General features: G+C 28.7%; 1 protein-coding gene and 1 pseudogene across 3 annotated transcripts in view; both read right to left on the bottom strand.

Annotated features, from left to right (window-relative positions):
- The window catches only part of LOC145190255 (uncharacterized), a 34,526-nt gene extending 8,837 nt beyond the window's left edge, over positions 1-25,689 (bottom strand). Inside the window, exons 1-3 of one of the 2 annotated variants that reach the window (XM_090089570.1) lie at positions 25,535-25,689; positions 2,303-2,464; positions 1,714-1,806 (exon numbers count right to left, since the gene is read on the bottom strand). In XM_090089570.1, coding sequence (XP_089945696.1) covers positions 1,714-1,806; positions 2,303-2,443 — 234 coding nt within the window. In that variant the 5' untranslated portion in view covers positions 2,444-2,464; positions 25,535-25,689. Of the gene's footprint in view, positions 1-1,713; positions 1,807-2,302; positions 2,465-3,105; positions 3,321-25,534 lie in introns of those variants that run through there. The other variant, XM_090089571.1, reaches the window with a different exon arrangement.
- On the bottom strand, positions 6,713-11,708 carry LOC145193785 (uncharacterized; annotated as a pseudogene). The gene is made up of 8 exons (XR_016453098.1): positions 11,647-11,708; positions 10,504-11,486; positions 8,744-8,819; positions 8,278-8,561; positions 7,794-8,160; positions 7,505-7,698; positions 7,199-7,358; positions 6,713-7,092 (listed from the first exon to the last, which is right to left on the bottom strand). The product of XR_016453098.1 is annotated as an uncharacterized LOC145193785 (transcript).
- Positions 25,690-25,803: the final 114 nt, after the last annotated feature.

Raw genomic sequence — 25,803 nt, 5'->3', positions numbered from 1 at the left:
GTAAAAATCAATAGGGGCTAGTTATGTACTTTATTTATCTATTTATTTGTTCAAACAAAAAATTTTATTCTTTTTTACATAGCAAATCACAAAACATTTCGATTGATTTAGCAGCACTAATACCAAAAAGAAAAGATATTAAAAGGTACAGGAAAAACAAAATTTACATGATGAAAATTGATGTTATTAAATGAGTTATATATTTTTCCGATTGAAAGTGAACCACCCTAATAAATGTTAGTTTTGAATTTTACACCATTTGGTAGAAAAACATGAGGTATTTTTAGACAATTTTTTTTTTTCATTAGCAATCCTCAAGTTATTTTATCAGTTTTTTTTGTATTATTTTAAAGCATCTGCTTCTTTACTTTTTGAATTTTAGGCTTTCATTTATTATCTTGTACTAAAAAATAGCAAAGTACTAAACAAAACATTAGCAAATAACAAAAACCATTTTCTTTATAACTGATGCACTATCAGTAACATATCCAAAGATATCTTTGGATGTGTTACTGATAGTGCATCAGTTATAAAGAAAATGGGATGAGAATTTGGAGTTATCCACCAACTTTGCCATTGTTATGGAATCTTGCAGTATGTGATATTCTTTACTAGAAAAAAAGGTTTTGCAACAGAAACAACTCAAGAAGAACTAATTAATGATGATCATGATAATGAAAAAGAAGAATATTGGAATGAAAAAAGTAACAGCTCTGTTAATGAGGGAATCCAGTTTAATGACGACTATGGTACTCTTATATCAAAGGTTACGTAAAACAGTCAAACTGTTTAGAAAATTGCCACTTAAAAATGATACTCTTCAAAACATTTGTAGAACTGATTTAGGAAGTGCTTCAGCTTATTCTGGATACTAAAACAAGATGGAATTCTCTAATTAGCATGTTAAAATAATTCTTGGAATTAAAAAATTTTATCGGAAAAGCCCTTGGGGGTATATCCAAAACAAATTTGATTTTAAAAGCAGAAAAAACAGGAAGAAATAAAGGACTAATTTGTAATTCATTCCCTCAAAATATTTTGAGTTGTTTTAAACATTAAATGGTAATACTTGAAAGCACTGGAAAAATCCCATGCTATTTAGAAAAGATTTACAATGCCATGCTAAGGCTTCCCCGATCTTCTATAGAAAGAAGTTTTAGTACCTCTGGTTTGCTTGTTTGCTTGTCAAATGATACTATTAATAACTTATGTTTTTTAAGAATGAAAAAAAAGAGAAAACCTAAATAGGTAGCAATATGCGGTTGTGCTACTTTTTGTAAATCATAAAAATTCATTTTTATAAATTAATCGATTAATTTTGCAAAAATTAAGAGATAGTTACTATACCAACCTTGGTTTAATTGAAGAAGAAAATAAATTTAAAAAACTACAGAATTTACATATATAACAAGCTACTATTTTATTATTCTTCTATTTTTTTTTTAATAAAATTCTTTGCAATTCTATCTATTGTAGTTGAACAGATTCTCATAGTTAATAAAAAGTCAAGCAACAATATTTAAATACTTAAGGATTTGAACCCACTAAATATTCAGATCTTGTTTATTTACAAAACTCTACATTGAAATTATTCCCGAATCTCTGCATTGAACTTATTTCCAAATCTCTGCATGAAATTTCCGTACTTTATGATTGTTCTAATGATGCAACAACTTAATAAAAATCAATATCTATAAACAAGTTTCTTTATACCTTTCCAGTCTCATTCCGATAAAAATGCCAATTCGCTGAAAATGTATGTAAGTTTGGAATAAAAGGCTTTGCATCAGGATTAGGTATGAAATGCTAAAGCAAGATAAAAAAATAATTAAAAAAAAATTCTACTTATGTGTAAACAAGTTTTAAGGGCAAAAAATCAATTTGCTGCCACAAATTTCAAAAGAATATACATTCCTAGTATTTAAAACTAATGGAATTTAAATTTTCAGTTTATTTAAAGTTACTTTGTTGGTCATTTAAGTCAGTATATTACTAAATTAGGTACATAAAACACACAATTACAAATATATTGCATAAAAACTAACTTATAGTCTTGGTTTTTATCATTTATTGCAATTGAATTAGTACAAGAAAGTTAGGAAAGTTCAAACCTCAGATATAAAAAAAATTTGACTTAAGCTACAATTTTACTTGTGGAAAGTGAAGTCTTTTCATACTGATCATATTGTTTTGTTTTGTTTGTTTTTTTGTTTGTTTTTTTGTTGTTTTTTTTTGTTTGTTTTTTTTTTATTCACATTTTGTTTTCATTACCTCTAAATGATTATAATAAAAGTTAATAAACCTTTTCTTCATTTGAAAAACATTCTGATGGTACATATTGCTCTGCAGGTACACAATGCAAATGCTCTGGTGGGTGACAATGAAGGTGCCCATGATGGTGATGATCAACATCATGGATGCTTGAAAAAGCCATTTCATTCATTGTCTATCTATAGTATTACATCTATAAAAAAGGTCAAAATAGAAAACTGAAAAGTATGCATATATAAACATATAAAAACATCTAATAAAAATGGTAAATATTTTTGTTCATTATTTTAAATATATGTAAAAAGTTAGATACAACTTTACGTAAATTAAAAATCATCTTATCTAGTAATAAACCTAATCCCACCTACTTTATGTTTTATAAGATAAAAACACTTTACATTGGCATGTAAACTCATTTTTCTGTAATAAAAAAACTGTTATATTTCTTTTATAAACTAAAAATACTACATCAATTTTAGTTTTTTTATTTTAATTTTTTTTAAAATAATTATTATGTAAGCTAATTTGACATTAATTTTTAAAAATAGGTAGCTAAAATATTGTGATGTAGGTTGCTAACTAGATACTACACCATTATACTGCTATGTATATAAATATTTATATGTATGTATGTATGTATGTATGTATGTATGTATGTATGTATGTATGTATGTATGTATGTATGTATGTATGTATGTATGTATGCATGTATGCATGCATGCATGTATGCATGTGTATATATACATATATATATATATATATATATATATATATATATATATATATATATATATATGGATTTTATCGTTCTTATAACTTTTAATATCAACCTACCCATAACCATAATTTCTCATTTTGTGCCCTTTATGCGGAAAAAAAGGTAAAATTGTGCATAATCTACTGAAGCTTTACAGTAATACAGAGGAATCAGATATGGTTTTTGAAATTATTGATAACTAACTTTACGACCAAAAACAGTAGGTAGATCCGTTTCTATAGCTCTTTTCCCAACAAGTTGCCGGCTGATTGGTCGATTACTCGACAAGTTGAGGTGGTTTGGTTTTTCAAAGGAGAATTTATTTTGGTTTTCATTCAATTTCTCCGGCCAAAAAAATTCGGCTTAAAAAGATTTTTACCTTAAAGTTTTTCCAACAAATCATTTTCAATTGAAGGAAGACTTCTTCATCTTAACAGTTTGTATTCGGAAGTAAAATTTAAGCTTTTAAAATTTAAGCTTTGTTCTTTTTGATATATACATTTACTTCAAAATTACATTACCCCAAAAAACATGATAAGATTTGTCAAAAAAAGGAAAACAAATAAAAACCTAGATTGTAGATCTTGTAGATTCTCTACAAGACTTTAGCAGACTAAGATACCGTCAGTACCATAGTCCTACAAATTGACACGCCTTTGGTAACTAATATCTTAAAAGTGCATTTAGTAAAATACTTGATCGGCGTTATACCGCAGCACAAACCAACAGGAATACCGCAGCACAAACCAACAGGCTAGATTATTTTAACCCGAGCTAAGGAGTTGAAATAACGGCAGGGCAGATCTACAATTGCATTATTGGAGAGTATTGTTTTTTTCTCTGCACATTGAATATGGTCTTATGTAATAACTTAAAACAGCTCAAGACGTTTTCCTTAGGTGAGCTGAGTAAACTCCATGGTTAAAACCGCTGCACAGTGTGGAATCAGGTGGTTAAAAATCAAAAAAGTTACATTTTAGAACTCTATACTTGACTCTATGGTGATGAAGAGAAAAAATCATGCGATGAAGATATCTATTGATGATAGATATCTATAAGGTGTATTGCAAATGGACGTTTGTACTTCTCAAAAAAACCAAGAAACTTTCGGGAACATCTCATAGCAAAAAGAAGAAGCGTGGCCCTAGGGAAATTTTAATCATGAAATTATCTTTGTTGTTGGATCGGCTAAAGTTATCTGACAGAAATGCCACACGAATACTCATAGCCACCATAAAAGTACTTGGGGAGAATCCTGACGAGTTCAAAGTTGTAGACAGAAGCACTGGTGAAGAACGAGTCATGGTTGTATTCAGTGTCTTGAGGAATGCGAAAAGAACACAAACAAACCAGTAGCTTGCCTAAAAATATATACTTTAAGTACGAACTGGAGATTGTGAAGTCACTAAAGGTTGTTATTGATGTGGTAGAACAACGAGTGAAAATAGTTACAGGCTTTAATAACCTTCTCACTAAAAATGAAGAGCAGAAACAGTAATGCTTCACAAGTACCAAACGCCGAAAGTTGCAACCTAATATTTCTAAAAACACTTTAAGCGAACCTTTAGAATTAGATTATTCATTATTGGCTCCTCTTAAAGATGGAAAACGATGAAATGTCACTCTTTTTTCATTTAAATGCATTGAAATGGGTTTTAAAAAAATATTGTCGTTTTATTTATCTTAGTTAATTTCAAACTCTGGAAAATATTAAATAATTCTCATATCATATTTTCCTTAACACAGATTCATGTTGTATATCTCAAATCTATGATTTGAGATATACATCATGAGAAATTAATGAGATGTTTATAAGATACGGTCTAACCCAGTGGGCACAAGAACGTTTTGCAAACGTTTTTTAAAGGTCCCGTGAAACGTTTTTTTAATGGTTTTTTGAACGTTCATATGAAACGGTGACCGGACGTTTTCCTAAAAACGTTTTGCAAACGTTTTTTAAAGGTCCCGTGAAACGTTTTTTAATGGTTTTTTGAACGTTCATATGAAACGGTGGCCGGACGTTTTCCTAAAAACGTTTTTTGAACGTTTTCTAAGGGTCTCACAAAAACGTTTTTTAATGGTTTTTTGAACGTTCATATGAAACGGTGACCGGACGTTTTCCTAAAAACGTTTTTTGAACGTTTTTTAAGGGTCTCACGAAAACGTTTTTTTGATGGGTTTTTATTGTGTAAATGAAACGTTTTAATCTTTTCAAGAATTATCCTAAATGGATTTATTTAAGTATAAGTTATTTCAGTAAATAACTTATGTTATGCAGAAAAAAAATCTTTTACAAACGAAAATTTAGGAGCAACAGCCTTGATCCCAATAATTTAATAAATTTCTAAAAGTTGAATTTTCTGTTTATTTATAATATAAGCATACAAAAAAAGCATACATTTATAAATAAGCCTACAAAAACGTAATAAAACAATTGTTACACTGTTCTGTCAAGAGCTCTCTTCAAATGATCTTCAACTTATCGACCGAATCGAACTTCGTTGTATGTGACACCAGTGTTTCTAAAAACAGAAATACTATAGAAATCTTTCATGGATTCCAACTAGCACATATAAAGGGTGTTACTTGAACAAACATTTATACTCATGGTAAATTCTACACTTTACTTTTAGTTTATTTAACAATTTTTTTAACCTTGTTATAATTTGATTATGTAATAAAATAAAAAAAAAAAAAACCTGATGAAAGTTCCTCATAACAATAAATTCAAATGATGCTTCTTGGGTAGATTTTTAAACTTGATGAAAAAAAACTTCATATATTATTTATTAACGTTGGAAATACTTTCAAACTTGATAAAAAATATTTATTTACAAAAAATGTTTAATAAAACCAGATGACATTCTTTGATAAACTTACATTCAGCAACTTTTTGCACTTTAAAAATAGGACTTGCTTCTCTTATGTGCAAATAACTGTGATATGCTGCACTGTTTAATTCAAATATGAATAGAAATAGCTTCATACATTTATTAAAAAATTTATTTATAGAATATTTTTAACTCAAACATACCTTGCATTCATTTGCTTGTAACTATGTCTGCACCTTTGATACTCATAATTGCGAATAATAATTTTAACAACTGATTCTTAAAAGCATTTAGGCTTTCAGCATTTACCATCTCACCTGGTAGGCAATTCCAGCTGTCGATAACTCAATTTGAGAAGAAGTTACTTCTGTTATTATTTGATCAAACTATCTCTTTCACAAATCAACTTCTATGACTGTGGCGAGATGCAGAACGCATCGGAGTGTGGTGCCAGTTAACAGTTTCTTTACTATACTCGATTTTAAAAAGCTGTATTAAGACTCTACAATGATATCTTTCTTTGTAGGTGGTCATTTTTAAATACTTAAAATGAAATCTTAAAAAAAAATTACATGCAATATATATATATTTATATCTATGTATGTATGTATATATATATATATATATATATATAAATGTATATATATTTATATATATAAATATATATATATATATTTATATATATATAAATATATACACACACACACACACACACACACACACATATATCACTCACAAATTTACCAAAAAGTTATAGCTCTGGGACAAACAGATTATTTGGGACATTTTTGTGTGCACATAAAATTTTTGTCTCTAAGTAAATTTTTTTGTAAAAAAAACAGTCGTGGTAAAGAACTTGTAAAATAATAAACTAATTGAGAAAAAAATTACAATTAAAACGTTTATTAACGTGTTTAAACATAAATCTTGCTCAAGCGACCATTAATTGTTTACTAAACATTTGCAAAACATTCTCGTGCCCACTGAGTAAAAACATTTTGTATCTATAAGTTAAATAACTTATGTTATCCAAAAAAAAAGTCCTTAACAAAAAGAAACTTAGGTGTAACACTAAGACTTTTAAAGTTTATTTATTTTGTATTCATTTATAATGTGAACATAAAAATACTAAATAAACTATTTGTTATTCTATTCGATCTGGAGCTCTTTTCAAATGGTCACCTATTAACTTATCAACCAAAACAGATTTTGTTGAATGTGACACTAATGTTTCTAAAATATAAAATAAATTTATGCATTTTAAAGCACATACAAAAGCGGTTTCATAAACACACACTTCCACAAGAAAAAAAATTTTATATCAATATTTAAAAATTACCAATAATAGCTTTATACAATAATGTTTTTCTAAATGATCTTTTGCCATGTCTCCCTGCTTTGTTAAATAGCGATTGAACACTTTTAGACATAGTTTCATCTAAAACTTTATTAACTGAGGCTGAAATCGAACTACCACCTATTTGTTTAAGTTGACGGACCTACAAAAGTTATAGAATATCATTATCAATATCACTACTATTTTTTTAATTGACAAAAAAAATTATAAAATTAACAATGCCATTCAATTAGATTTATTTAGAAAAGCACCATATATTATATATATTATTATATACAAAAACCATACCAACAAATGAAACTTTTCTTTATCATTTAAAAATGTTTCTCTTTCATCAAACTCTCTTATATCATTTGATTTACAAATATAAAATAAGGTTTCTTCAGGCTCAGTTCTTCTTCCCAGCTTTTCCATTGAACATAAAGATTTTTGTATTTCAGATTTTAAACTTGCTTACTCCATAAATATTGCATATTGAAAACCTAATATAGATAAGTTAGAACTAATTTAATAAAAATTTTATATAAACTCAATAGAATCATAGTTTCAATACAAGGTTCAATAAATTATAACATACGCCTTTCATCCATTGCTTTAAAGCTAGCTGGTGGTTCATCATAAAAAAAAGTACCACCAATCCCTCTTGGAATGGTTTTTTGAACTGGTTCCAAAAACAAATCATGTTGACAAACAGAGGACAAACTAGATTGACTTATTGATTTGATATGATTTTGAATTCAAAACGTTCTCTTCTTGATATTTCTGAGTAGATACTATCTTAGGATGTTTTCTAGGAGATTTACAAAATGATGTTGAAGAAAATAATGGCGATTCAGCAACCTTTTCAACTGTAATGTCAGGACTACTTTCTCTAACCCAAAGACGATTGCAATATGTTTCACTATTGCATTCTAAAATTGATATTAAAAAATGAATACACAAGACTGTATTATTTTAATAAGGTACTTGCAATAAAGTACCTAAATAAAGAAAACTGACAAAACTAATTTTAAAAAAACATTTTAAAGTTTAAAAGCATGTGTGTTAAATTTACAAAATACCTGCTTCTTGAAAATCAGAATTTGAAGACTCAGAGTCAAACTTCATGCAAATATCACACATCTCCTTTGTTCCCTTGTCAAGATTTATTTTTAACAATATATATTCTCCCCACCCTTTATCAGGTGAAACCCAATTACTAATATAGTAGTTTATTTGTTTTTTGTCTTTCGGAGGCCAATATACAATACTTTTGAGTTCATCTACCCAATGCACAGGTACAGTCATTTTCTTTTGTTTTTCATCTTCAATGATAGTCACTACAGAATAAAGTCTTTTTATTGGGCTAAAATCAAAAACAAAAAAATGAAAAAATGATCCATAGATTTTCTGATGTCAACATATAAGATTGTTTATTATTACAGTTAATATAAATAAACAGACTTTATATAATAAAATATAAAAAAATTTATTAGCAACATTTATAATGAAGAATTTATTTTAAAACTGTTCTCTCATCAAACTTACCTTGTATTGGGTTGTGATTGCTTCCTTGTGACTGTTCTTGCTTCTTTAATATTCATAATTGAGAGCAGCTCCTTAACTTTCGAAGTAAATTGTGAAAGATTCATATATATATATATATATATATATATATATATATATATATATATATATATATATATATATATATATATATATATATATATATATATATATATATATATACATATATATATATATATAAAAATATATATATATATATCTGTGTGTGTGTGTGTGTGTGTGTGTGTGTGTGTGTGCGTGGGCCACCAAAGATATAAGAAAATACTTATATGGCTATAGTAAAGAGTAAAAAAAGTAAAAGCAATTATACTAATAATAATACTAATAATAATAATACTAATAAAAATAATAATAATAATAATACTAATAATAATAATAATAATAATAATAATAATAATAATAATAATAATAATAATAATAATAATAATAATAATAATAATAATAATAATAATAATAATAATAATAATAATAATAATAATAATAATAATGATAATAATAATAATAATAATAATAATAATAATAATAATAATAATAATAATAATAATAATAATAATAATAATAATAATAATGATAATAATAATAATAATAATAATAATAATAATAATAATAATAATAATAATAATAATACTACTAATAATAATAATATATATGTATATATAAAATATATACATATATATATAAATTCCTTTAGTTAACTAACACAACTCTAGTGTATAGCATGTATTGAACATTAAAAGTAGATATAGATAATTACAAAGTTTAGCTTAGCATATGTTGTGCAACAGTTTACTAATAACAAAGCCATCTTTTATTGGTAAACAAACACATTTGTTAACCAAAGTATCTTTATGTTTAACTCTGACAACATGTCGAACATTACTTCTTAAGAAATATAGATCTATATCCTTTGAGTTTAAAAAGTGTGTAAAATAATTATCCATACAATCTTTTCTATAATAGAAGCACGAGTATTGATCATTCCCTAAATTAACTTTTATGAAAACCACACCATGTTTGGTTAAGAAGCAACCATCTTTTAAGTTGGTATTAATTTTGGTTTTTTTTTTGCTCAAACCTATTAAAAATATTGATTTCATCAAGCCTTTTACATATTTGTGATATAGGATTATGTTTAGATCGAACTAATCTTTTAATCTGCTGTAAGAAATTTTCAAACGGAAAAGCAGATAAACTGTCAAGCGGAGCATTGTAAAACGCAACATCATCACATATATGCAGAAGACTATGTATGTTATAAACACAAAATAGTTGACCAAATATTTCGGTTGAGTTTATAACAAAGTATTTAATCAACCGACGAGCATTCTCTAAATTTGATTTTCGAAACTCAGCATTATTATCACATAAAATCCGTATTGATATTGATAAACTTAAAAAATGTTTATATGTATGCAAATCAATGATGTCTTTTAACACTATCATGCCGTAATATAGTAAAAAAGAACGTAATTCTGTTGCTTTCCATCTATCTAAATCAGAGAGAGACCTAGGCTGTCTAGCAAAATCACTGGGCAATTTTCCATTTAGCTGCAATAAACTGTTTGAAATTTGGTCTAACATGTTTAAAGAAATTTTTCCATGATTAGTTCCTTTAATCCCACCCTTAAAAAAATATAGAATTCTCCGAGTAGCTCCTAAACAAACAAGGTGCATATAGTCCAAAGTAAACATGTTTATAAAATCAAGGGAATTTATTTCACTGAATATAGACTTTTCATGTTGGTGACATCTTCCATTGTGATCTCTGTTAGCATAAGTATAATCAAGAAATTCAATATTTGTACGCAAATCTACATTTACTTCTATATGAGAAAAAACAATTCGATTTAATATACATCTTCCAACAATAGTACATCGTTCACAAGAATGATAACCGGTATGATTAACTATACCTTTTAATAAGGAGCGAGCAGGGGCATCACAAATAAAAGCATAAATTTGAACCATGTAACTTTTGTCATTAACTACAAATGGAGAGCTTGTTAGTATTTTTAATTCATCTGAAAAATCTTTTAAAAATAAATGACATTTAGGTTTAATTGATCCACAATACATTCCAAACAAAAACGGATTGTAACCTTTAATACGACCAACAATAGGCCACAGCTGTGTAGAGCTGGATTTGTACAGTGGTAAACCATCTATATTAAAGCTTAAAGAAATGTTAACATCAAGAATTGAATGATAAATTATTTGATTAGTGATCTGTTTTTTTAATCCAAGATATATATAATTTCCACCATCAACATTTTTGGAACAAATACTTCTTTTTGTTTTTAATAAGGTTCTACAATCCAAAGGCACTTTAAACTTATATTCAAAAAATATAGCTAAAATTTCATTAGTGCATTGTCGCGTACAGTTGTTTTTAAGTGACCATTCCTTAATTTTTGAGCATAACACTAGATCATATTCTATTTTATAATCAGATACCACATATCTAGAGTCAGAAAGACTGTTACTACTTTCCTCAAGTGCTGAATTTTGAGATAAATTATGATACTTAAGATCATCACTCTGAGATTTTGGTAACTTAAACTCGTCAAAATTAGATTCAATGAAATCATTATTAAATTCTGTTTCCACTTCAACAGTCGGATAATTATCGCTTTGGGCAACTAAAAAATTTTGATGATTATTTCCAAACTTTTCTAGAACTGCATTTCTTTTTTTTCTCCATATACTAAAATAGCAGTTTTTATCTCATTTACATTTCATAAATATATAGTTAAAAAACTTAATTCATTTAAAATTAAAAATTAAATAAATTAAATAAATAAAAATTAAAAATAAAATAAAAAAAAATTAAAGAGCATATTATAAAACATGCTCTTTAAAAATACCTTGAATTTGGTTGAGATTGTTTTCTTGCAACTTTTTCTTTGCTACTCATTACTAAGAACATATGCACAAAAATCTTTGTATTACATTATATCTATAAATTACAGTAACAAATATAAAAACTACAAATTAGAAATTAATAGTTAGAAATGTACTAAATTGTTGTTAAAATTGAATAATTTTATTTTAATACTTTATAATAAAGTGTGTATTACAAATACTAAAAAATTTAAAATTTTATACACTAAATTAAAAAAAAAAACAACTACTTATATATATATATATATATATATATATTAAGGTGGGTCGAAATGTAAAAAATATTAAGTTGGAGATCCTGTACATGTCTAAAAAGTTGCTTTTTGATGTACTCGTTTGAAAAAACCTCACTTTTTATTTTATGGACAGTGTCTACAGGTCCCAACTCTGACTAGAAAGACTACATAAATACCCAATGTTAATGTAATGTATTGCAATGTATTACAAATTAAAAATAATGTAAACTGTAACGAATCAATGTTAAACAGCAACAATACAAAGTTGTTTAACCTAACTGTTAATAAAATCTTTCTTGCTGTCTATTTTTGGTATCTCTAATCTGGATTTCTTACTCTGTAACACCATGCCATGACGGGACTTTCTCCCATAAACTTTACAGCTCGCAGCGCTAACGTCTTTAATTGTTCTCTCTACTGCCTGTGAATAACATGGAACATCGGGCAGTAGTATTGGATGTGTGTAAGTAAGTTGATCATTTGAAAGGTGTGATAGCATCGGAGGAGATGTAACATTACTCTGGTCCCAGTCAATCATGTTAATGAACGATGTCGCAGCCAAGTTTAATGTTATATCCTTCTTATCAAAGACGCGAACCGGTATGTTACTATTAGTCTGCTTCTCTCTTGCTCTTATTATTTGTTCTACTGAAAAACGACGGACTTCCATATCACTATCACTAACTGCAGCTAACAGAATGTTTTCAGCATGTGCAAAGTAGCAGTTATTTTCGAGAACAGGACGAACCACAGCCTGATCTAATGCATCAAGTTCCTGAAACAACTGAACTAAGTAAAAGAAGTTGTTAGCACCATTTTGGCAAGAAGAATTTGATTTGATTTTGAACCAAGAGGGTCCGTAAAAGTTCAAAATGAAATGCGTTACTCTTCTGAGAGGTTCAGATGCCACCTCTCTAGACATGTAGAGACGCAAAATCCTGTTGGCTTTCGTCAACCACCGAGCATGACTTACATTTCCAGGTAAACTCTTCTCGAGGAAATCAATGTCTGTAGAAGCCTGATGTCCACGCTGTACTGCTAGACATGCTTTCAAAAAGTACAGTTGGTCTGTGCTAAGATCCTTCTTGACAGCTTCATCACAATCAGTCACCTTACCAGTAATGGGCAAATAATTAACGACAGGCAATTCATTCGGATCATATTCTAGAGCTGAGCTAATTGTACCTGTCGATGTGGAAGGTCCTGTAATTCGAGCAAAATCCACGCCTGCCAAAAACCTTCTAAATGGCAGCTCGTTACAGTGTAGAAGGCATACCAACCACTGTAATGGTCTACCTAAGTTCTCCTCCAATTTTCTTATGATTCCGTTGCTTTTACCTGTATTATTATTTGTGCCATCACACACAACACCTTGAATGCTTTCTACGGAGTTTGTCTCTATAATAACTGACATTAACTCCTTTGTTATATCAGCAGCTTTACTACTTTCAGGAACTACATGATCGATGTATATGTTTCCTGGATACGAGACAATACTATAGTGTTCTTCTTTTTTACTTCTTCTACAACCAAAACTCTCAACTAATGTAGCGTCTTGTTTTCCATCAAAGCCTATACAGCAAAATTCCTTATTGCTCTGCATATGTTCTTCAACCAGAGTATCTCTCCAGAAATTCCTTTGTCGACGTAGCTTTGAAGGATCAAGAATTGTTGCTGAAGACAACATACTGAGGTCTTTTAAAACAGCATTAACAATAAGACATGTATCTCTGTTGCTAATTTTGCATCGATCAACTGCTTTACATAATTCCTTGTACTTGTTTCTGTTCTGCACTGATACTGTCTCTTCCTCTGATGTATAATTACTTTCAGATGTGTTACGCTCATCCTCATCAATATCTTTCTCAGTTTCATATTCAACCTCTTTTGACTGTGCTTCATCACACACTAATTTCATAAACTTGCGTTTTTGTCTCTTTTCCAGTGTTGCTGTCGTTTCTTTGTCTACTCCACCAATTATCATATTTCTAACAGTTTTCTGGTCAACCCAGAAATCCCACCCTATCAATGGAATTTTATTTGGCAGTGGGCACGTGCATAAGTTCCTATCTCTAATGCCCGAATCAAAGCATTTGCAGGTACAAATGTTAAATAACTGCTGAAAAGAATTCAACTTTTCAGTGAACGTGTCTGATGTTCTTTTTGCATCTGAATATTTTTCAAGTGTATGTACTTTATCCATAAGTCTTCTAACCCTAATGATTGTGCTATTCACTTCTATTGTGGGAATACTTGCTTTTGAATAAATACATTTCACTCTGTCTGCTAAAATTGAATATCTTTCTTGCAAGCTAATTTCTAATACTGTTTTCTGATTATAATAGAACGCCTTAATAACGTCTTCATATGATGGGATTTGATTTTCAGGAAGATCAACTAACTGTCCAAACAATGGATGTTTAGTTATTTTATATGGATATTTAATATATTTGTCTAAAATAATAAAAAAAACTACAACAAGTTATGGTTACAATAAATAAAAGCTGTTAAAACAATTTTTCATAAGAATTTAGTCAATAAATATTCCAATATTTATACAGACTATAATATGTTTAGCCCTCTCATAAATAGGCCTACATGTTAAACGAAGTGATCTTTCTACAGTCTAAACTATAGCCTACTGTAGTATACATCTATATTAGCCTACTTGAATTTTACTATAGATTTATTATTGCAAAGAAGAAAATAAAATTACAAAATAATATATTAGATATTTTGCTTGTTTCTAAAAAATCCAGCACATGGTTTGTTGCTAATGTTGGTGACGTCACATGTAAATAACGTTATAAAATTTATTTTATTTCTTTTTTAGCACTTGTAGTTAGGTGCTAAACCATTTGCCAACGCATTTTAGTCCATGATTTATAGTTGGTACGTATTTAGACTGTACCAAGGAAATGGTTAAAATACATCAAATAAGGTAAGGCTTTAATCAAAAGTTGGGACCCCTAAACGTTTCATAAAAAATCTTTAAATATTATTTTCATACTGTACTGATGCCAAGACAACTTTTTATTCATGTACAGGAAAGATAAAAAAATTCGACCCACCCTAATATATATATATATATATATATATATATATATATATATATATATATATATATATATATATATATATATTAGGGTGTCCTGTTTTCAGGGTCACATTTTATTTTGACTGCTCCTAGCATTTTTCTGCTGTGTATATGTGAGAAAATGAGATCTGTAAAGTTTTAGAGCTCTAACTTTATTTTTGTGACTACACAAGCCACATTAAGTTTCAAAAATCATGATTTTTGGGTGAAAAAAGTCTATATTTACAGTGCTTGTGTAGTCACAGTTTGAAAGATGCAGGCTAATCTTATGTTGAACCATGTACTACTAACCCTCATTAGTTAGAAAAAAATTAGGAGCAGTTTGAATAAAACAGTTAGTTAAGTTTGAAGTGAGTTCAAAGATACGCAGTTGACACAATTTACTCATTTTTATGCGGTTTGACGCGGTTGACAAAATCAAACAAAATACTGATCTAATCATTATGAAATGGGTCTAAATCGATCTCCGAACCCCTTGCACACCTAATTAGACCAACAAAAATTCAAAATCGGTTAAAAAGTACCAATTATATGTTTAATTTTATTTATATATTATACTAGACATATTTTAACCACTAATTCTACAACATATTAACATTTTCTTTTCTTTCCACCCCTTGGGGTCTTCCAGCCTTTCTTTTCTGGTCCACTGCTAGGAGAAAATCTTGCCTCAGCTCTTCATCATGGCTTCCATCAACAAAGCCCTGTATAAGCTTAACAATCCTCTCTGCAACATCATTAGTTACAGGAATGTTAGAGATTAAATCCTTGGGCTTTGTGTAGCCAGACAATCTGTTCCACTTACTAGGTGGAATCATCATCCATTTAAGCTGCTTTATCTTTATTTTAAGCTTTATTTTTACTTTAAGCTACATCATCCATTTAAGCTACTGGCTATCCATTTTTAAGATGTTAAATATCAAAATGGATTCTGAATCACCAAACCCAGACAACCTGGGGTTCTCTTCTTCTTTGTCAATGAAACCTGATAAATTAACCTTCTTATACATTAATGACAGAGGATCTTTTTCCTTTGAATCATTTAACATCAGGGTTCTTTCAGCCATTTCAGTCTTTTCCTCATCTGACACTCCAGGATCCAGTAAACTAAATGGGATCAAAGTTGGATGAAGATACCATGTATAGTTTGCAAAGCTATCGAGAAAATCGGCTGCAACATTAGGTCTGCTCTTCATGTATGACTTCATCTCCCAGATTGCTTCTATGTCATGTCTTGAAGAAATTGCAGTCTGAGACGAGGTTAAAAACCGCTTTGCATAATGCAATGCTGCAAACTGAGAGATGGCCTCAACTTCTCTTTTTATAGAAGCTGTGTAAACAATATCTGTCATTTGGCTCAGAATTTGCAGCTTCATGAAATATATAGCCTGTGCCATAAACCTTGATGATGAATTGCTCCAGATTGTCGCACTTACAGTTGATCAATCTCTGGGGATAAATAGAATTGAACAATTTCCGCTAGCTCCCAATAATTACCTCAGGGTAATTTGTCTTCATCCAACAACTTTGCGATGATTACTAGGGATACTCTAGCAGCACTGTCAAGTTGTTGATATACTCCATATTTGAATTTGCAAAGTTTATTTTGTTCAATCTGAATAAGAGAAAACTCATCCAAAAGTTTCTTGAAGAGTTGATTATCTGGACTGAGGTTGTCCTGAAGAGCTTTGCAACATTTTAAATATGACACTCATAGACATGATGTCTGCAAGCAAGATGCATAACAGGTCTTCCAAGATAGATGTTTAAGCTGGAATTTACTCCTTTTTTTTTACCTGTATTTGACGCAGTGGTGTCAAATACTAGACCTTTAATGTCTTCTTTGAGTGAGTTTTCTTCTAAAATCTCAATAATCTTCTCAGTATGACAAGCTCCAGTAGAATCAGTGATAGGAGGTACTCTAAGCAAAAAATGTTTTCCATCACAAGTTATACTCAATGCTAAGCGCTCTCTTTTGTGTTTCTTTCCATAGTATACTCTTTGACTAGCTTACCATCATCATGAAGAATCATGTTTGATCCAGCCTTTGCTTTTAAAGCTTCCCTGGCTTCCTCCACTGTTTCTGGTATGACCTTTCTACGAATTCTGTGTATATTGGATTTTGACATACCTTTACTGGAAAGTCCATTTGTATCAGCCACCTGCTTTAAAATATTGGATTGAGCTCTGATGCTTACATGTTTAACCTTCGAAACAAGGACAGTATATCCTACTATGCCAGCAGATGTAGATGGTTGTGGATCTATCTCATCATTACTCAAGTCTGTATAATTAGAGGTGTCTGTTTCCTCTGAAGATACTTCTGTTTCACTTGAAGATGAAATCTGCAGCTCAGACTGATAACTCTGGTCATGATCTGCTCCAGACATTCTTACTCTTGCCTGTTGAGATCTTTGAGCAGAATAAATGTACCTTTCATCTTTCTTCCTAATGTACATTTTCCTGCAACTTCTTTGATCATTTATGAAAATGATATCTTCTGCCTTGTCTTCCTGAGATCTTTTCTTATCTTTCTCTAATATTTGTATCACATCACTGAGCATAACATCAAAAAGTACAGAAAAAATATTGTCTTTGAAAATTATAGTCTTTTCTTTAGTGTTTTGCCTTTTTTGAAGAGAAATCAGTAATTCCATCATTTTCTTCTACACTTTGTCCACTCTATATATTGGAAATCCACAGCAGAGAAGGGTGTTATCTTTGATCTTAGGATTTTAGATCAGTATTTTGTTTGATTTTGTCAACCGCGTCAAACCGCATAAAAATGAGTAAATTGTGTCAACTGCGTATCTTTGAACTCACTTCAAACTTAACTAACTGTTTTATTCAAACTGCTCCTAATTTTTTTCTAACTAATGAGGGTTAGTAGTACATGGTTCACTATAAGATTAGCCTGCATCTTTCAAACTGTGACTACACAAGCACTGTAAATATAGACTTTTTTCACCCAAAAATCATGATTTTTGAAACTTAATGTGGCTTGTGTAGTCACAAAAATAAAGTTAGAGCTCTAAAACTTTACAGATCTCATTTTCTCACATATACACAGCAGAAAAATGCTAGGAGCAGTCAAAATAAAATGTGACCCTGAAAACGGGACACCCTAATATATATGTACATATATTCTTACATATATCATTTTTTTCAGACAAAAATGAACAACAACAAAATAAGATTTGTTTTTGTCAATATATTTTCCTACTAACTTTTAAAAGGTGAAATGAATTTTTTTGTGTAAGTCTACTAAATTTACAGTCATTTTAGAAATTTTTATTCCTCAATAATTGATACTGCATAATGAAGAATTCTCATTAAGCTAAAAACATGTAATCGCTCAATAATTTTATAGAAATATTATCCTGTATATGTCATGAGGGGAAAAAAATGTTTTTATTTGTGCAAAAGTTGTAGAACTGTTTCTAGCAGGAGTAGAAACAGTCCGGCTAAAATAGCTACATACATAAATAATAAAAATGAAAAAAAAAATTTTTATAATTCAAACTTACCTTGTTATAGGTTCTGACTATTTCCTTGTAACTAGGATTGCTTCCTTCTTGCTTATACTTGAGGATGGTAGTTTAACTTTAGCTATGGAAGCTTAGTATATACATACACACATATATAGATACATACATAGATACATACATAGATACATAGATACATAGATAAATACATACATACATACATACATACATACATACATACATACATACATACATACATACATACATACATACATACATACATACATACATACATACATACATACATACATACATACATATATATATATATATATATATATATATATATAGATACTTATATATATGTTTATATATATATATATAAATATATATATATACATATATAGACACTTATATATATATATATATATATATATATATATATATATATATATATATATATATATATATATATATATATATATATATATATATATATATATAACTCTAATTAGTAAAATCTCATCCACTGTAAGCTGGAGATGCTTTATGCAATAATTTATACTATGTGAAAAACCTCAAAAATTAACTTTACAAATCATATAAACAAAAATAGTTTATTTATTAATTGTTTTCAATTCAAATATACCTTGTATAAGTTTATGATCATTTCCTTGTAACTAGAATTGCTTCTTTGTTGCTCATAATTGAAAACGGTAGTTTAACTTCCTTATCATATATATATATATATATATATATATATATATATATATATATATATATATATATATATATATATATATATATATATATATATATATATATATATATATATATATATATATAAAGCACTCCAATTTTGTCTAATGTTACGCATGCGCAGTTAGGCGTTTACAGTTTTCAAAAAGCGTTTTTTAAAGGTTTTTCTAAGGTCCCGCAAAATTATAAATTGAATAAAAAAAAAAAAATTATCAAAACGTTTATCAAACGTTTTTAAAACGTTTTACAAATATATTCGTCGTTCAACCGACCATTAAACGTTTACTAAACGTTTGCAAAACGTTCCTGTGCCCACTGGGAAAGGCGTCGCTAGGCAGCCAAAAAAAATCTTGTTTTTTAAAACTTTGAGCTCCAAGCGGCACCGGTGAACATACTTAATCGTGCTCCATCTTTGGCTATCGTAAAATCTACAAAGACTGATCACTTAGTGGGGTTCAGTTGACAAAATTTTTGAAAAAAATTTTTCTTCCACTTATTACTACGGTCACTAGTGAAGATATTTCTTTACTCCAGATTCTAATTTCCCTAATGACGTTATCTTCACAACTGTATCTATTCAATCACTGAATTCAAAAGCATAACTTTACCTCGCCAATTTAATCATGATCTGATTATGATTAATTTGAACAGAATTTATAGATGCATTATTGATAATGCTAACACAACCTCGTTTTTTAGATTCACGATTTAACTTACAGTACGTAGGGATCATTCGTTTCAAAACTCATCACATTATCAAAAGCTAATTTGGTTAACAAATTCCCAACTCCACCTCCACTTTTCATCCATTTTACCTAATTTATAAATTCCAAATGCAGTTACTAAAAGAGACGCATTATATATCTATTTTGAATTTTAAAGTTTTTCATCTCACTAAATCACAAGATGAGTTTGCTACATCACAATACTTATTTACACCGCCGTTAAATTCATTGTATTCAAAAATATATGTAGGTTCAACGGACTTTGGGATTTTAGCATTTACAATGTTTGTTTCAACTCATAGTACAAGCTTTAAAAGATGGTCTTTTTTTTGTAACTCAACTTTTTTTTAAATTTCACGTTTAGAAATTTAACACTTTAAGTTGTTGCTTTCTTCAGATTTTTTTCTTATGAGATTTTTCTTCTCGTTGTTCAATTCTTTGTTATAAATAAGTTCGAAAATCGATTCTATAAATTTTATGTCCAGTTATTTGCGTACTTTATTGCTTTTATCAAAAGTGCAGAACGTGTTGTTGCAACTTGCTGGTTATATTACAAGAATAATTTTAGCTACTGTCGAACGGTTTAGAAGGAACATTGAATGAACAAATTTCCCTCCTATTTTCTTTTAATCGTATGTTTATTTGGAGTAACAAGGTAAGCGTTTATTCAATGCAGAGATCGAGCATTCAGAGGCGTATTAAAAGTGAATGGCGCCTATGGAAAACACAAATCTTGCGCCCCTCTCTTTCCATTTCTTCTTTAGCTCATAAACCTATCTCTCGATGTATCTCCATCCAGTCTTTTCTATCTTCTTTGAGGTCTTTCAAATTCAATGCCTCATTAATTGCATATTCGAATTCCTTCTTTCAGTTAGTCACTAGTTAACACTTCATTTCGTTACGAAAGTAATTTTGGAGAGCTTTTAAATCAAAGCTAGATCATGAAAGTTCATTTTAGGATCTTGCAACCTCTTTTGAACGCGGTTATTATAAATTAAAATATTGCTCCAAAACTCTAGCAACGTTAGAAAGTCATATGCTAACATTCCATGCCCAGCGCTGGGTTTGTACGAGAGGAGAAAACATAATATTAATTGATGATTCCGAAAAAAGTTACCATCGTTATTTCTCCTTTGGCTGCATGGAATGTCTTTTCAAAATATTATACCACTTCTGACTTTCTCTTTAAATTTGCTCTTGAGGTTCTACATCGACAATGCTCCTGTAGTAAATTATCTTAAATAAATAAATTTCTTTCCATTTCTTTGTGCTGAGTAAAGTATTGTCGTTGATTTTTCGAATTTTCATGAACGTTTTTTCAAGTGCTTTCCATTGTTTAAACCAGATGAATAAATTAACCAAAAACGCATCACTTACTAAGACCATTTCCTAATATTTTTTTTTTTAACCAAGTATTATTCATAGAACAATTATTATTAGGCAAGAAAGGGCCCTTAATGTTTTTAAAATACTTAGAACCGAGTTTTTTTATTTCTATTCTCAATGCGTAAGTTAAAATTGTCTTTTTTTACTAAACTTTAGAAGACCGATGTTGTGTTCTTCAATCGCTCTAGATATGGGGTTTTTAACATTTTCTGTGTCTTTGGACACCAAGTTTTTATGTACTCACCCGTCTTCCAATTCTCCAGAAGTAGCAGACTTTCCAGAGCTAGAATTCTCTGAAGACCTTGTTAACAAGTTTTCAGATATCTTTTCTGCATTATTAGATGCCATTACAAGTTCTTTCTCGGTTGAACTTGACTCAGCATCTAAACCGTTGGAGTTATTTTTCTTAACTTGTTGGTACTGATGCAAAATAAGGATATTCCCAGCAAACATTTAGTCTAAAAAAGACGTCTTAAATATGTCTTTTAGACGTATTAGACGTTTTTTATACATCTAAAAGACGTCTTTTTTAGACTCGATGTTTGCTGGGTTCTTTCTTGGATCATCGCAACACACAGTAATAATTTAAATAAAATCTAAGAGGAACTCGGTTAAATCGGTAAAATCGGTACAATCGGTAACGATAAAATCTAAGAGGAAGGTTGAATATCGGTTGAATCGGTAAAATCGGTAACGGTATCGGTAAAATCGGTAAAATTGGTAACGGTAAAATCTAAGAGGAAGGATTGATTTTTAAAGCATATTTTAAGCAATGACAACACTGCAATGAAAAGGGATTTTAGTTTTAACTAATGATAATTTATCATCAGTAATTTAAATTTATAAAATTACCGTTTACTCTTTTATCAATAAATTGATTTGAGATCCTTGTAATTAGTGTATTTTGAGCTCGTACTATCAACTTATGTTTTTTTTTAAGATATACATTCTTTCTGGTTAGTTAAGTTAATTTGTGTACATCAATAAATCATAATTCTTTTCTCAGTTAATTGCTTATCGAGTTAATTAAAGTAACAGATTGTAAATTTGAAGAAAAAACATTAAATATTTAATTCTCCATGAAACAATATAAACTATTTAAACAGTCTTTTTTTCAGCACTCTTCATAAAACCGCAAGCTTTCGGAGACTTATAATTGAAAATAACTGACCTAAGTTTATTATTTCTATTTATTATTTTTTCATTCAAGATTTCTTTTTATCTTTCTTATCTTTGAATAACCCTTAAATGTGTTTAATTTTTAAATTTTTGAATGTATTTTTCAAAAAAAATTTTTTAACTCAAGCTTCTTTATACACCTTAGAATATCATCCTAGAGTAGAAACCACTCCCAACTTCCACTAACCCCAACAAAAAAAATTCTTTCAAATGTCTATTAAATCTTCTAAAGTCTTTTGAATGTTTGTATTTCAGTAGCAGATGTTTTGCGACAATCGTTTTTATTACAATTTAAAGGAGTGCTTTGATTTCGATGTCTTTTTTTCTTAATCAAATTTTGTCTACCGTCAATCTTAAAGGTCTATTTAATATCTCATTGTTCAACTTCATTTAAGTGGTGAAAACGATTAGTAACTTTTCTCTGGCGATCTTAGCATCTTTAACTATATTATTTAAATGTTAACTTTAATCTAAAATATTGTGTTTCTAAGCACATGTAAACCTAACTTATAAAATGCTTTCAGAAGTCGCAGTGAAATAGCTAAGCTTAAGTGTAAAAAATGAACGGATTGTTCTAAATGAAAAATCTTTAGATATACAGTACGATGCAAATGCCGTAAACTTTATAAGAACTATAAAACAATCTAACTTTATTGATATCCCGTTTACAAAAAGTTAAACCTTTATATATACAAGAAAAAACCTCTTATTAAAGTGGAAGGGACTGCTTGATGATGTTTAGAACAAAAAATAATTCTCATGACACGCAAAGATTATGCGCCTCGAAGGTCGCAAAGAGTCTTTATTTAAGAGACTTTTATTAAGAGTCTTTATTTAAGAGACTTTATTTAAGAGACTTTAATTCATTTAAGGCTTTTCGTGAATAATTCCTAATTAATTTTTTACGAAAAGCTTTCTAGCCGTTAATTGTAACAATGAACAATCGAAAATTACGGAATAATAATTTGCAGGTAGGCAATATCCAAATATTTTATGACACTCGAATATTTACGATGCTCAGAAATACTAACGACTGGTGTAAATGTATAACATACAAGTGATAAAGTAAATATGTGGTATACAAGTGATAAAGTAAATATATAATACACAAGTGAGAAAGTAATTACGAATTTTTTAATTTTATACTAATTAATTATAAACTTTGAGCATGTTCAAAAGGCGATTTGCGAGTTGCCATGAGTGAAAAAGTTAATAATAAAATTTCAAATTATTCGATGAATATTTCCGCTCTCAATAATTACGTCATAATTTAGATAGAAAAAGAACTTAACGAGGGAATAATTATGAACTTTTATTATTGAAGCAGCAATCACAATTTATTAAATTTTTTCGTTAAAAACAAAATTAACTTCATCAAAAACACGAATATTCACGAGAAATAGGATGTTCTTGCAAAACACGAGTATAACGAAAAACGCTTGTTCGTTTTTATTCAGCATCAGGAGAGATTGACTTTCCTTTACAAGCAATTGAATTTTTTTTTTTTTTTTTTTTTTTTTTTTTTTTTTTGTCAAACCCTTACTTTTAACAAATTTTACAAAGTTTGTATATCTCGATAATATATTCACTTAAAGAAGTGCCCAACAAGTGGTGCCCAGCAAATGTGATTTTATGGATTATAAATGTTGCATTTTTAAGATATTATTAATAAGATGTCAGTAAGATAAAACAAAATGTTCTAAGGACGATGATAAAATTTTCAAGGAAGTATAAAATTTTCTTTAAAATTTACGAAGCTGTATGAAAAGTTTTTTTTCAGGTTTTGTGATTCTTTTTTAAAAAATGAAAACAATTTAAATTATTTATTGCCAAGTTTTTAACACTCAAAGTGCCGTAAATTTATTTATTAATAGATGATAGGACTTAAAACCAGTTAGCTTTTACATGAAGTGCAGCCGACATATTTTGAGCCCCTTTTGTGTGAATAAGAATGATTTAAAATCTAATTAAAATATTATATTAAGTTGTTTGATTCAAGAAAATCTAAATTTTGTCACTTAAAAGATTTAAATGCTTTTCTTTTCTTTTTTATTTTGTTATTAATAGTCGTAGTTGGAAAGGATATTTTGGTTGTCTTTGGACATCAAAAAGTTTGTTAAAACAATATTAGTTGAAGTTCATAAATTTTTTTTTGCTAAGCATAATCACAGATACTTAGAGATTGTTGCAATTATAAGCACATTTAAGTATCTGTAAATATGAGCAGTGAGATGTTATTTCATTAATAGTGAATAATGCACAATGGACCCAAAAGTGGGTTTGACGCTGGAGATTTAAAGCAGACCTTTTATAAAAATTGAAATCAATAATTCAATAATAAGGATATAAAATAATTCAATAATAAGGATATAAAATATTTTTAAATAATGCAGTTAACATTGTTTTCAAAAAAATTATTATAATTTTCAAAATTTTCAAATAAAAGGTTAAAGTGAAATATAAAGTAAAAATAAAAAACAACAAATAATAATAATAATAAAAGCATAGACAAGTTTTTTGAGCTGCCTGAAATTTTCAATTACTGTGCTTTTTTAAAATGGTTTTTTTTTTTTTAGTTCGACGGTTTTTTAGTTTACGTAAATTTTTAGACAAGTTCACGTTAAATTTTATGAGTTTCTAACGAGCAAACTCTTTACTTAAAAAATCTTCTGTGAAGTAGTTTTAAATGCTGGCCTATTTTAGAACCCTAAAGCTGTTCAGCTTCTGTCTTAATATGATCCTGGACCAAAGCCCATCTAATGTGTTTATAATAACAGCATATCACGAAGATTATCTTTAAGTAATTGACATTAAACATCTGCGTTTTTTTTGTTGTTGTTGTTTTTTTTACTGTTAATAACGATCAACAACAAGTAAAAACCTATATATCACTCGTTTGAAACAAACTGAATTTAAAATAATCTATAAACTAAGACATACAACGTTGTAAGATTCCGTAAAAAAATTTGAGAAACCTCACATACCTTCAATTATTTTGTTTCAACCGCTAATGGTATTGCGCAATAGTTTTATTTCATTAAATCCGTAAAACTTATTTTTCTAAAATACCATATCTACACAGAAACATAGGTTTGTCACAAAATTTTTGTCTTAAACGCAGTAAAGAGTCTATTTTAAATTCGTTAACAACTGAAAAACCAAACGCTGATGCTAAATTGACATATAATGCACATTTTATGAATATTTATTTCACGTAATCATTTAATGATGTACTATTCTATTTATGTAATTT

The sequence above is a fragment of the Hydra viridissima genome, unplaced genomic scaffold (genome assembly GCF_058129835.1).
Source record: "Hydra viridissima isolate aposymbiotic clone 2 unplaced genomic scaffold, HvirCarnegie_v1 scaffold_6, whole genome shotgun sequence".
In the NCBI taxonomy this organism is placed as follows: Eukaryota; Metazoa; Cnidaria; class Hydrozoa; order Anthoathecata; family Hydridae; genus Hydra; species Hydra viridissima.
Note: the sequence above shows the minus strand (reverse complement) of the source record. Positions and strands in the feature narration are given on the sequence as shown.